The following is a 14,646-nucleotide window of genomic DNA, read 5'->3' as shown; positions in this document are numbered from 1 at the left end:
AAAAAAAAAAAAATCACTTGATGTGTAAACTGGTACTGCTCTGGGCAAACTAGATGTATAACCACCTTACCTTTAGCTCACAGGGTTCTAGATTAAGATCTCTGAAGATCACTAGCCAGATATTTAACTTTTTCATAACAAAAGGCACTTTTAACAACAAGAGGAGTGTAATTTTTAACTGGTACTGACATGCATGAACAAGAACTATACAAATTGCATTTTAACTAAAAAAAATTTACCTTCACTGCAAACTCCATGTTTGTAGCTTTATGTATACATCTCTTGCAAACAGAGTAGGAGCCAACTCCAATATCTTCTTTTACTTCATATCCATCAGTAAACTGAATACTGTTCCTGTGTAACTGCTACAAAAAATTATAAATTGGTGAAGAGTCCCATAATGCCTTTAGTGCATTTTATAATAGGGAAGTATGTTCCTCAGCATGCATTGTTGATGCTCTACATATAAATGAATAAGAATAAAAATACATCTTTATAGTACTTATTCTTCTACAAACAAGTGATTTCGGAAGTGTTTACAATGAAATGTACAGCAAGAAATATGACTTTAAAAGCAGAGCTACTTGAAATGGGGCCTATATCTTTGTCTGTGATTCAGCCTTATTCCACTCCCCAATTGGCTATAGGTTTTCGAGCACCTTTGCAAATGTGAAATTTGAAACCTATGGTATAGAAGGAAAGGATTTAGGAGGATTCAGAATTAGAATATATGAATTCTTGTCTCAGATGCACCACTTACAGGCTGTGTAACTTTCAGCCTGTATTTTCTCAGAGGGTAATGGTGAAGATTAAATAAAAATAATGTATTTGCAAGCAATACCTGTTTTGGACTTTCAGTAGCCACACCCTCCTTTCTTCATCCTGAAGTCATAGCCTTACACAACTTCTGCTAAAGAAGCTGGTCATGGGTTAGGGACTAATAACATACAGTAGATGATGAACAGCAACTTATTGATTCCATAAACAGGCTGAGGAAAGTTGTGTTGCCCTTGGCTATACTGATATGAGACATCCATGCCTATGAGCTTTGTATATGTTAAAACTTGAATTCTGTAGAATATATATGTTTGTGGTTTCTATGTTAGGTACAGAATTTATAATTTAAAAACTTGCCATATATCATGTGCTTGCATAGTAAATGGCACAGACTATTTCAACATGAGCTCTGCTTAAAAACCAGTGTTTTAATTGTTTTCTACAAAACGGAAAACAGGGTAACTCATGAAAAAACTTTAGAGCAAAAGCAACTTAATCATCAAGCAAATCCAAGTACAAATGATATCCTAAAAACAATCCAGTGCTTTAAAAGATACATCTAGTTCCCTTTGATTAGAAAGATGACTTAAGATTTGAGTTCATGTTTATTTCTTGTATCTTTCTAAGGCAAAGGTTGCCAAACTATGGCCAGTGAGCCAAATCTGATTCATTGCCCATGTGTGTAAATAAAGTTTTGTTGGCACACAGCCATGCCCACTTGTTTATGTATTGTCTGTGGTTGTTTTGAGATACAGAGCAGAGCTGAGTAGTTGTGACAGAGCCCATATAGCCCACAAAGCCTCAAGTATTATCTAACACTTCACAGAGAAAGTCTGCCGACTCCTGTTCTAAGACATCGAAGAACCAGAAGACCTCAATTCATCATAGCTGACCGGAAGGAGGCAGAGGGTGAAACAAACTCGGCATGAAAAACATTTTGAGGCACAGGAGAGGACATAGACAACATCGTCATGTTTATCTCAACTCTTTTAAAATTCTACTTTCTTTTTTTTTTTCCGAGACACAGTCTAGCTCTGTCGCCCAGGCTGGAGTACAGTGGTGGATCTTGGCTCACTGCAACCTATGCCTCCTGGATTCAAGCGATTCTCCTGCCTTGGCCTCCAGAGTAGCTGGGATTACAGGCATGCGCCACCACGTCCAGCTAATTTTTGTATTTTTAGTAGGGACGGGGTTTCACTGTGTTGGACAGGCTGGTCTCGAACTCCTAACCTCGTGATCTGCCTGCCTCGGCCTCCCAAAGTGCTGGGATTACAAGCGTGAGCTACCGTGCCTGGCCTAAAACTCTACTTTCAAGTCACATAGGTATCTAGGATTTGGGTTCTTGCAACCTTTTCAATGACATATGAAAAAAATTTCTAAGAGTAAAGTTAATGATATAAAATGTATTTTATTTTATTTTTTGAGACAAAGTTTCAACTCTGTCACCCAGGCTGGAGTGCAGTGGTGCGATCTCCGCTTACTGCAACCTCTGCCTCCGAATCAAGTGATTCTTGTGCCTCAGCCTCCTAAGTACCTGGGATTACAGGCACGCGCCACCATGCCCAACTCATTTTTGTATTTTTAGTAGAGATAGGGGTTTCACCATGTTGGCCAGGCTGGTCTTGAACTTCTGACCTCAAGTGATCCACCTGCCTCGGCCTCCCAAAGTGCTGGGATTACGGGTGTGAGCCACAGTGCCCAGTCTAAAATGTATTTTAAATTGCTCACTTGAAGTCAGTAGAAAAAAATCTATTCACAGAATGAACTATATCTTACAACATTCCAAATCTAAAATTATTTAGACATCCACTCACCTGAACAATTGAATGTACACCAACTGTCTGCATAGCCTGGCTTTCATCATCTGAGGTAATAGCAACAAAACTAAACCCCCGAAAAAGCTGATGTGCATTAGCACTAGGTGGAATGCCAGGTGAATCTGAAAAGAGTAAGAAGTGACAAAGAAGAATCATTTGAAAGGAAATTAAGGGAAAAACTGTTGACACTATGACCCTTTTCACTTATTCTGGAATTCTACTTCTCAGGTATACAGTATATACCTCTTGCTTTCCGGGGTACCTGTGAGGCACTGTATCCGATCTGTTCTGATTGTGTATTGCCATTACAACACCAACATCCTAGTCCCTCGGAGCCTAGAAAATAGCTAGTTCATTTGAAGAATATAATAAATCAATGAATTATAGGGTTAATGGTATTCAAAATTAATGCTGTCCCATTGAATTTCCTGAAATGATAGAAATTTTCTTTATCTTTACAGTCTAATGATAGCCACTAGCTACATGCAGCTTCTCAACATTTGAAATGTGCCTAGTGTGACTGAGAAACTACATTTTAAATTTTAATTAATTTAAATTTAATTAGCCACATGTGGCTACTGGCTACCATATTAGAAACTGCAGCCCTCAATAATAACCTATTTGGGGGGCAACGGGGGAGATACAAGGTTGATCTACAGCAAATTTGGGAGATTTGAAGATAGCATAGAGAGTTATCCAGGAAAAGATTTTCTTTTTTTCTTTTTGAGACAGAGTCTTGCTCTGTCACCCACGCTGGAGTGCAGTGGCGCAATTTTGATGCACTGCAACCTCCACCTCCCAGGTTCAAGCGATTCTCGTGCCTCAGCCACCCAAGTAGCCGGGATTACAGGCACATGCCACCAAACCCAGTTAATTTTGGTACTTTTAGTAGAGACGGGTTTCACTATGTTGGCTAGACTGGTCTCGAACTCCTGGCTTCAAGCGATCTGCTCGCCTCAGCCTCCCAAAGTGCTGGGATTATGGGTGTGAGCAACTACGCCCAGAGTCTGGAAAAGATTTTCTGACCGAACAAGAAAAAAATATATTTGTTGTCTTGTATTTGGGTTTTCACATTTTCTCCTTACCTTTGGGAGTTTTTGCAGTAAACTCAGGATCAAAATAGAATGTATCTTCAGGCCTGCCCGTTGCAGGTTTAAATGGTGGATGAATTTCTCTTCTATACAGTTTCTAGAGGGGAAAAAAAAGAGACTTAGACATATTTTAATTATAAAGAAATATTTCAAGTAGTTTTCATTCTATACTTACATTCCAGTCTATTGTTGAGAAAAATGAATGTCTTTTAATTTCTTCAACTCCATCTGGTCCTGCACCTATCAAAAATGGATTCATTGGTAATTTTATTTCAAGGAGAAATATACATATTGCTCAGTCTTTGTTTTCAATACTTGTCTAATTAATTAATTAATTAATTAATTTTGCGACAAGGGCTTGCTCTGTCACCCAGGCTGGAGTGCAGTGGTGCAATCTCAGCTCACTGCAGCCTCAACCTCTCAGGCTCAAGAGATCTTCCTACCTCAACTTCCTGAGTAGCTCGGACTACAGGCGCATACCACCATGCCTGGCTAATTTTTGAATTTTTTGTAAAGATGAGGTTTCGCCATTTTGCCCAGGCTGGTCTTGAACTCCTGGACTCAAGTAATTCTCCTGCCTTGGTCTCCTAAAGTGCTGGGATTACAGGCATGAGCCTCCATGCCCAGCCTTGTCTAAATAGTTAATAACTCCACCACAAAACAAATATCTACTCCCCCCCAAAAACAAACACCAACAAACACACAACATAAACAAATTAGTTCAAATTTTTACCTAATCTGTTTGCAGGATTTCGCTTGAAAAGCATTCGTAAAAGACTCTGGGCTTCAGGACTCAAAACTGTGGCATTCCAAGTTTGGCTCTAAATAATAAATCCACATAATATTTTACTTTTGGAGGCATCTGTATTTTATTTTAAAATTCTTAAACTTTTGAGATACTTGTAGATTCACACTCAGTTGTAAAAAATAATACAGAGAGATGCCCTGTGCCCTTTACCCAGTTTCCCCCAATGGTAACATCTTACAAAACTACAGTACAATATCACATCCAGGATATTGACATGGAGACAATCCAACGATCTCATTCACATGGCACTGGTTTTATTTGCACTTATTTGTGTGTGTGTTTAGTTCTATGCCATTTTATTACATGTATCGCTTCTGTATGAATATGTCACAGTTTGTTTATCCATTATCTGTTGAAGGACATTTGGGTTGTGCCCAGTTTTGGGCTAATATGAATAAAGCTACAGTGAACATTTATGTACAGGTTTTCATGTGAACACATAACTGAATTTTAGCACATAAGCTAATGAGCTTTTTCACTTTTCAAAATTTTGCAAAGAGTACTGTGAAAGTAAGATCATTTGAATCCTAGTTCTGGCTGTTACCAAGAACTTTGTGACAGTGGGAAAGTCAATTATTCTGGGCCTGTTATCATTTCTTTATAAGCAAAGGGATTTGACTCTAGACCAATAGCTCCCAACATATAGCCTTGGAACTCCTCCTCAAAGGGAATTTAAGAAACCTAACATTTAAAGCTGCTAAGAGAACATGTGTTTCATATGCCACTTTTTCCTTTCTATTCCCTTTAACAGACCCTGAAGGGAAAGGGAACTGTGGGAAAGAGGATTGTGAAATATTGAAGATACACAGTCTAAAAACTGCTGGCCTAGATGAACCAGAAGGGCTGTTTCAGCTCTAATTTTAATTCTTTTTCCAAACTACAAATTAAAGAAACCAATAATCCTGTAAGTATGACAATAATAATAGAGCTGGGGAAAATTCCTATTTCAGAAACAGATCTATTTATTATTCAGTGGGTTGTTACTGAGCTATTACGTGCCAGACACTGTTTAGTGCTGAGGATACAGAGATAAAGACAGCCCATGAACCTCATGGTCCATGGTGAAGATGGATACAGACAATGCTAGTACATTAAGAGACAAATGCAGAAGAACATATGCAAAGAGTGACAAGGGAACAGTAGGGAATATTTAATTTAACATAGGAGATTATGAAAGGTCTTGAATGCAATCTAAAGGCTAACAATTTATTCATTTGGCTAGTGTTTCCCCAAATTTTACTGAATAACATTAATCCCTCTAGATAGTTAGCAACAATAAAAAAATTCATGACCCATTGAGCTTGTAGAATGCTATCTATTATATCCCCCATTAGAGACACAGAATTAAAATGCACTGCATATAAAAAGGCTGAGAAATCTAGAACATTTTTTTTTTTTTTTTTAAAGACAGACTATCCAGGCTGGAGTGTCGTGGCACAATCTCGGCTCGCTGCAACCTCTGCCTTCTGGGATCAAGGGATTCGCGAGTCTCAGCCTCCCAAGTAGTTGGGATTAAAGGTGTGTGCTACCACACCTGGCTGATTATTTTTTTTTGTAGAGATGGAGTTTTGCCATGTTGGCTAGGCTGGTCTCGAACTCCTAGCCTCAAATGATCCTCCCACCTCAGCCTCTCAAAGTGCTGGGATTATGGGCGAAATCAGTATTTTCTAAGTATTTATTTCCAGCACCGCTTTTTCAAAGAATATTTATTAACATCCTGTAGAATTAATACTCTCTTGGACAAATCTAGGGAAACACTATTGTATTAGGTAACAGGGATGCAGCAGAGGTCCTGAAACAGTGAACTAATATGACCAGACTTATTTTCAAGAAGGTAACTCCAAGGGTAGTAGAGAATAATTTGGAGTGGGAAGAGGTCATAAGTGGCAGGCAATCAACTTAGGAATGTGGTCAGATAGAGTGGGTAAGAGGTCACTGTTTTCTGAATACTTTAAGCAGTGTAATTCAGAGGAAAGGCTGGAACAGTGAAATAATTCTGAGATCGAATATGGAGAATACCTAATTATGCAAAAGAGAGAAGGAATAAAAAATGATTTCCAGGTTTCTGGTTTGGGAAAGAGGGTGCATGAAAATGCTGATAACTGGGAGTATAAGAAAAGAACAGCAAATAAAGATACCTTTAGTTCAAAAATGTGAAGTCATGCATGTAATATGTTTTGGGAGGGCCAGACAGGTGAGTAAATGGAAACACAGGTCTAATGCCTGGTAAATTCATGTAAGAAAGAGTGATTTGAGAGTAATTAAAATGTGGAGGGTAGTTATAGGAAAGACTGAAGTCAGTCAGGAAAGAGTGCAGAGGGGGAAGAAAAGCATATCATAGATGGATTCTGGGGGACAAGACCATTTAAAAGGTAGTCAGAAAAGAACAATTTGGGCATTAAAATAATGAATGCAATTGGCTGAATCACACTGATTATTAAATCCCATTAGTTTATTATAGTAAAATAAGAAAAGCAAAGTCAAAACACAAAACTCAACTCACTGGATATTACCCCCACTAGGAAGTAACTAGGGCTCTGACATTAGAAACAATTAAGAAAATAATTAAGTATTTATTCTCTTTTTCTTGGATGAGCCTTAATTCAAGTAATTAAATCATCATAGTTGATGAGGGAAAGTTTGTTGAGAAAATACCAGCTAAAAAATGAGGAAGGAATAATAATAATAGAAAATCATGGCCGGACATAGTGGCTCATGCCTGTAATCCCAACACTTTGGGAGGCGGAGGTGGGAGGATCACTTGAGCCCAGGAGTTTGAGACCAGCCTGGCAACATAGCAACATACCATCTGTACAAGAGATTAAAGAACTTGGCTGGGCGTGGTGGTGCACCTGTAGTCCTAGCCGCTCGAGAGAGGCTGAGGCAGGAGGATTGTTTTAGCCCAGGAGTTTGACGTTGCAGTGAGCTGTGATCATGTCACTGCATTCAAGTCTGGGCAACAGAGCAAGATCTCGTTTCTAAACCACACCACCCCTTTTTTTAAAAAAAAAAAAAAAAAAAGCAATTCATCACTTTTGAATTCCTTATAAAATAACTGTTCCAAGTAATGATTATTAATGGATAGAACCATTAGTTAAAAGCATGACAGGGAACTTTACTATGGAGGAATCAGCTGCAACCACTGGAGCCCATCACTTAAAGTGGGGGCAACCAGGTATTGTAAGCCTCCTGATGTAATAAGGACCACACAGTATTAGCTGTGAAATAATCTTGCTAAAACAGTTTAACCAAAAATAGGACACAGAATCAAGTTAATAACACTAAGGGAATAAAAAAAGTTTCCATACTCCTAGGAAAAGACTAATTGTTATGTAACCGTGGTAACAAGAGAACCACCAGAACTGGTTTTAAATCCTTTCAGTTGTTTTAAAATGCACTGAATTGATCAAGGACAACTTGCCTAGTGAACACCTGCAAGGATGAGTAACTGCTTTTTGTCTCTGAAAATTAGCCAAACAGGAATGGACTCACTCCAATAAACACACCTGAGTGCCCACTGATCAACAACAGTCCCACCCAAATAATCACATTCTTACAGATAATGTCAACCCACTTATAGACCTGAAAATCTGCCAGTTCTTGAGCTCCACCCTTCCTCAAAACTCTATATAAGATTAGTGGTCTACTGTGTTTGGGGAGACTCTAGCCTTACCATAGCAAGCAATAAAGTAAGTTTTATGCTTTATTTCAGATGTTGAGAGGGGGTCTCATTCTTTGACAAGATAAATCCAGAAAGCAGAGTTCCATAAAACAACTGACTTGGTTTCTACGAATAAACAGCAGGGGAAAAACAGGGATAGATTGTTCTAGACTAACAGAAGTTTAAGAAGTACAACCAAATGGAATGTGCAGGCTTGATTTGGATCCAACTCTAAAGACACAGTTTTGAAGAAAATCTGAAAAAATTGGTTAAGGACTGATGATGCCTAAGCATTATTGCTAGTTTTATGTCGATGTGTAAGAAAACATCCATATTTTTAGCAAGGCAAACTGAATTAAGTAGATATGTCTGGAATACTTATAATACTTCAGTAAAGAAAAGAAAAAAAGAATAGATAAAGCGAAATGGCCAAATCTTGATAAATGTCGAATCTGGGTGACAGGTATATGTGTTCACTGAATTATTCTATTCTTGAGAATTCATTTTTGAAAACTTTTATAATTAAAAAAGGAAAAACAGGAAGAGAAGAAATCATGTAAAAGTGACCAAAAGGGGAATGGTTAGAGAGGTGGGAGAAGCAGATGAAAGCATGAAAAACGATGGAGGGAGGGAGTGGCCAACAGTGTCAAATACTCAGAGATGCCTTTCTTGAGTGTCCCATCTAATATGGTTCCTGCTTTCTGCTCCTTCCCTCATACAGTAATGGGTCACTATTACGAGTACAGATTTCTGATTTATTATCCTTATATCTCCTATTACTACCTGAAATTATTTAGATATTAATTCCTTGTCTCCCCCACTAAAATATAAGTTCTGAAGTCCACCAAAGACCTTTTCAGTCTTGTTAATACTATGTCTCAAGTATGAGTAGCAAGAACTGAAACATCTGTTAAATGAATTGTGTGAATGAATGGTACAGAGTCATCCTTTTGACAACTTGCCCCTGGTTTTAGCAACCAGAAGACCACTGATAGCCACAGTGAGAGCAGTTTCAGCAGAGTGGTGGGGATGAATGACAAATAGGCTGTGGAATAAAAGAAGCCAAAAAAGTAGTAACAGAAAGCACAGACTACTTCTTAAAGAGGCTTTGTGTTGAAAGGATGCAGGAAGATGGTACAGTAACTTGAAAGGAAGGCCAAGTCAAAGAAGGATTTAGTTCTTCAACGCAAGAGTGTTTGTTTGCTGAAAGGGAAGGATCAAAGTAGATGAAGTGACAAAGGTTCAGTGATGAAAGTTCAGTGAACATTCATTTATGTAGCACATCTTTTTAGACCTTTTTTATTGTGTAGAATAATATAAAATACCCCAAAAAACCCCGAACAAAAACACCCAAAGTACATAGCTCAATTATTTGCCACAAACTGAACAGTCACCTGGCCAAGACACATAACATTGCCAGAACCTCTCATCCAGTGTAACCACTTTCCTTATTTTGCCTCAGGCTTTTAACCATCTAAATATGAACCCTAAAAACTATGCTTTAGTTTTGCCTGCCTTGTAAACTTTACAAATATAATCATATAGTACTTTTTCTTTTGTGTCTGAACTTCCTTAGCTCCACATTCTTGTGAGATTTATCTAAGCTGTTGCATGTAACTGTGGTTTGTTCATTTTCTTTGTTGTATGGCATACTACACCCATGGGCCAAGGCTTCAGCCTGTTTTTGAATGGCTCTCAAGAATTGTTTTATATTTTTACAGGGTTGGAAAAAAAATACAAAGAATATGTGACAGAGGCTGTGTGTGGCCCACAGAGCCTAAAATACATATAGTAAATACAACTTCTATTGTATTCGACTGTATGAATATACCATCATTTATTAATTCACTCTTCTGTTAATAATAAGGTTTCCACTTTTTGGCTATTACAAATAATGTTGCTATGAACAACTTTGTCCTTGTTTTTTGATGTGTGAGTAACTAGATTGTTTTAACATGGGTGCATGTCTAGGAGTGGGGCTAACTGGATAAGGATATACATATATTTGTCTTTAGAAGATAAGGACAAAAACTGCTCTCCAAAGTGGTTATATGAGTATTGATATTCCTTCCAGCTATGTATAAAAGTTGCCACTGCTTCACATCCCACCATTTTGAACTGTCAGTCTTTTATTTTATTTTCAAAATTTTGAATAGGGCAGCAGTCTGGGCCAAAATGGTTCAGAATGCTCCTGTCAATCTTTTTAATTTTAGCCATTCTGGTGAGTATGCAGTGATATTTCCTTGTGATTTTAATTTGCATTTTCTGATTAACGAGGTTGAGTATCTTTTCATAAGTTTTTTGGCCATTGAATATTCTCTTCTGTCAGATCCCTAAGTCTCTTGCCCATGTTTTTATTGGGTTGGCTTTTTCTTATTGATTGGGGTTCTAAATAGAATGGCAATGATTTTTATGTATGGTGGAAGGTAGGAATTTAAAAAAATTTTTTTAAAGCAAATTTTTTTTGAGACACAGTCTTGCTCTATTACCCAGGCTGGAGGGCAGTGGCATGATCATGGCTCACTGCACTCTTGACCTTCTTGGCTTAAGCGATTCTCCCACCTCAGCCTCCCAAGTAGCTAGGACTACAGGTGTGCACTACCACGCCTGGATAAATTTTATATTCTTGAACTCATGGCCTCAAGTGATCCTCCCACCTCAGCCTCCCAAAGTGCTCGGATTACAGGTGTGAGCCACCACTCCCTGCCTATTTTTTATACGAATATTTAACTTTTCCAGCATGATTTATTAAGAAAAGGCTATTCTTTCCCTACTGCTCTGAAATTCCCAATGGTTGCAAATTAAGTGTCCACATATATAGATCTGTTTCTGGGCTCTTTATTCTATTGCATAGATCTACTTTCCACACTTGTTTCAATGCCATATTAATTACTGTTATAATAAGACTTAATACCTGGTAAAGCAAGTCTTCCTATCTTGGTCTTCAAGAGTATTTTAGCTATTCTTGGTCTTTTGTATTCATATTAGTATCAGTTTATCAAGATCCACATTAAAAATTGTTAGGATTTTAATTTTATTTGCATTGAAACTATAGTTTTGTCATCCATTATAGTAGCCACTAGCCACATATGGCTACTGAGCACCTGAAATGTGCCAATCCACATTGCAAGTGTAAAATACACTGAATTTCAAATGAGTATGAAAAAAACTGGTTGTAAACAAATACCTCAATCATATTTTAACATTGGTTACATGCTGAAATAACATCTTGGGTACACTGGGTTAAATAAAATATTACAATTAACTTTCTTTTTACTTTTTTATTTTTTGAGACAGAATTTCACTCATCGGCCAGGCTGGAGTGCAGTGGTGTGATCTTGGCTCACTGCAACCTCCGCCTCCCAGGTTCAAGTGATTCTCCTGCCTCAGCCTCCCAAGTAGCTGGGATTACAGGTGCCCACCACCACGCCCAGCTAATTTTTGTATTTTTAGTAGAGATAGGGTTTTGCCATGTTGGCCAGGCTGGTCTCGAACTCCTGACCTCAGGTGATCCACCCACCTCAGCCTCCCAAAGTGCTGGGATTACAGGCATAAGCCACCACGTCCTGTCTGTTTTTACTTTTTTAAATGTAGCTACTAGAAAACTTAAAATTATGTATGTGGTTTGCATTATATTTTCTTTCTTTTTTTTTTTGAGACAGGGTCTCGCTCTTCACTCTGTTGCTCAGGTTAGAGTGTAGTGGTGTGATCAGGGTTCACTGCAGCCTTGACCTCCCAAGCTCAAGTGATCCTCTCACCTCAGCCTCCCAAGTGGCTGGGACTACTGGCACGTGCCACCACATCTGGCTAATTTTTTAATTTTTATTTTTGTAGAGATGGGGTTTTGCCATGTTGTCCAAGCTGGTGTCAAACTCCTGAGCTCAAGCAATCTGCCCACCTTGGCATCCCAAAGTGCTGGGATTACAGGCATGAGCCACCATGCCTGCCTGGTTCACNGGCTGGAGTGCAGTGGCACGATCTTGGCTCACTGCAACCTCCGCCTCCCGGGTTCAAGTGATTCTCCTGCTGCAGCCTCCCAACTAGTTGGGATTACAGGCGCCTGCCACCATGCCCGGCTAATTTTTTTGTATTTTTAGTAGAGACAGGGTTTCGCCATGTTGGCCACGCTGGTCTCGAACTCTGGACCTCAGGTGATCTGCCCACCTTGGCCTGCCAAAGTGCTGGGATTACAGGTGTCAGCCACTTTGCCCAGATAAAAATTCCATTTTCTTTTGCTAGTATAGAGACACAGAATAGATTTTTGTTTATTGACCTTGTATCCAGTAACTTTGCTAAACTCTTATTAATTCCAAGAATTTATATGATCACTGGATTTTCTTTTCTTTTTTGAGGCAGGGTTTTGCTCTGTCACCCAGGCTGGGGTGCAGTGGAACCATCTCAGCCCACTGCAGCCTCAACCTCCTGGGCTCAAATGATCCTCCTCTCTTAGCCCCCATCCCCCACCCCCCAAAGTAGCTGGGAATACAGGTGCTTACCACCATGCCTGGCTAATTTTTGCATTTTTTTGTAGAGACAGGGTTTTGCTATGTTGTGCAGGTTGATGACTGGATCTTCTATGGATACAGTCATGTTATCTAAATAATGATAATTTTATTTCTTCTTTTTAAACCTTATACTTTACTTTTTTGCTTGACTTACCATATTGGCTAGGACTTTCAGGACAATGTGCACAGAAGTGAAATAATGGGCATCCTTGTCATATTACAAATCTCAAAAGTAAAGCTTTCAGTATTTCACTATTAACATGAAGATAATATGAGTACTCTAAATCTATGCAGTCTGTTCATATTCAAACCATGTAATATTGATGAATTTCTTAGTTATTTCTTATACTACAGCCAACACTCTAAAATCTCATTTTTTTAGTGTGAAACATTTATTTTATTTTACTTTTTTTGAGATAGAGTCTCGCTCTGTTGCCCAGGATGGAGTGCAGTGGTGCAATATCAGTTCACTGCAACCTCCACCTCCTGGGTTCAAGGGATTCTCCCGCCTCAGTCTCCTGAGTAGCTGAGACTACAGGTGTGCACTACCACGCCTGGCTAAGTTTTGTATTTTTAGTAGAGATGGGATTTCACCATGTTGGCCAGGCTGGTCTCGAACTCCTGATCTCAAGTGATCCATCTGCCTCGCCCTCCCAAAGTGCTGGGATTGCACGCATGAGCCACGGCGCCCAGCCTGAAGCATTTATTTTAAAATCTCATCAAAACATCTATATTAAGGGAGTACTTACTTAAGAATCATAGTCATTGTTTCTTTTCGATCTTTTCCTTGGAAAGGTAGTGTACCAGTAAGCATTTCAAACTACAGAAAGGCAAAACAATCAGAAGTATTAGTCAATAAATATAAAATCTCAAGGCCAGAAGGCAAAAAAAAGCATCATCTTAATTATAACCAAATATTTTAAAATTGCTATGTAATAAGTGTTTTCTATTTCTACCATATTCGTTACTGAAGTTCTTGTTAATTCCTAAAACAACTGAGCTATACAGTTTTTTTTTTTTTAATGGAAATCAATCACATTTTTATTTTTGAGACAGGGCCTGGCTCTGTAGCCCAGGCTGGAGTGCAGTGGTGCTATCTCAGCTCACTGCAGTTTCCATCTCCTGGGCTCAAGCAATTCTCCCACCTCAGCTACCCGAATAGCTGGGACTACAAGCCTGTGCCACCATGACTGGCTAATTTTGTACATATTTTTTTGTAGAAACGAGGTCTCAGTATGTTGCCCAGGTTGGTCTTGAACTCTTGGACTCAAGGGATCCTCCCCCTCAGCCTCTCAAAGTGCTGAGATTAGAGGCATGGGCCACCATGCTCAGCTTCAACAATCACATTTCAAATGGCAATTTTAAAGTGTAGATATGTGAACAATTTGATAAATATGCTAATTTCATATGAACTTGCATTTTATTTTTTTTGAGACAGTCTCGCTCTGTCACCCAGGTTGGAGTGCAGTGGCACGATCTTGGCTCACTGCAATCTCCGTCTCCTGTGTTCAAGTGATTCTCCTGCCTCAGCCTCCCAAGTAGCTGGGATTACAGGTATGTGCCATCATGCCTGGCTAATTTTTTGTAGTTGTAGTGGAGATGGGGTTTCACCATATTGTCCAGGCTGGTTTTACAGGCATGAGTCACCACGCCCAGCCTAATTTTTGTACTTTTAGTAGAAACGGGGTTTCACCATGTTGGCCAGGGTGGTTTCGAACTCCTGAGTTTAAATGATCTGTCTGCCTTGGCCTCCCAAAGTGCTGGAATTATAGGCGTGAGCCACCGCGCCTGGCAGAACTTATTTTATTTTTTTTGAGACACAGTCTTGCTCTGTTGCCCAGGCTGGAGTGCAGTGGCATGATCTTGGCTCACTGCAACCTCTGCCTCCCAGGTTGTAGCGATTCTCCAGTCTCAGTCTCCTGTGTGGCTGGGATTACAGGTGTATGCCATCCTGCTTGGCTAATTTTTGTATTTTTAGTGGAGATGG

At 39.1% G+C, this 14,646-nt stretch overlaps 1 protein-coding gene across 1 annotated transcript in view; it reads right to left on the bottom strand.

The window, feature by feature from the left end:
• LOC108537467 (ribosomal protein S6 kinase alpha-3) overlaps positions 1-13,527 on the bottom strand; it is a gene marked incomplete at its 5' end in the record, with an annotated part of 37,989 nt that extends 24,462 nt beyond the window's left edge. The window contains 7 exon segments of the mRNA XM_017884942.1: positions 240-365; positions 2,592-2,716; positions 3,680-3,782; positions 3,861-3,925; positions 4,419-4,481; positions 4,484-4,506; positions 13,409-13,527. Coding sequence (XP_017740431.1) covers positions 240-365; positions 2,592-2,716; positions 3,680-3,782; positions 3,861-3,925; positions 4,419-4,481; positions 4,484-4,506; positions 13,409-13,527 — 624 coding nt within the window.
• Positions 13,528-14,646: the final 1,119 nt, after the last annotated feature.

Source organism: Rhinopithecus bieti, unplaced genomic scaffold (genome assembly GCF_001698545.2).
Source record: "Rhinopithecus bieti isolate Rb0 unplaced genomic scaffold, ASM169854v2 scaffold_15131, whole genome shotgun sequence".
NCBI lineage: Eukaryota > Metazoa > Chordata > Mammalia > Primates > Cercopithecidae > Rhinopithecus > Rhinopithecus bieti.
Note: the sequence above shows the minus strand (reverse complement) of the source record. Positions and strands in the feature narration are given on the sequence as shown.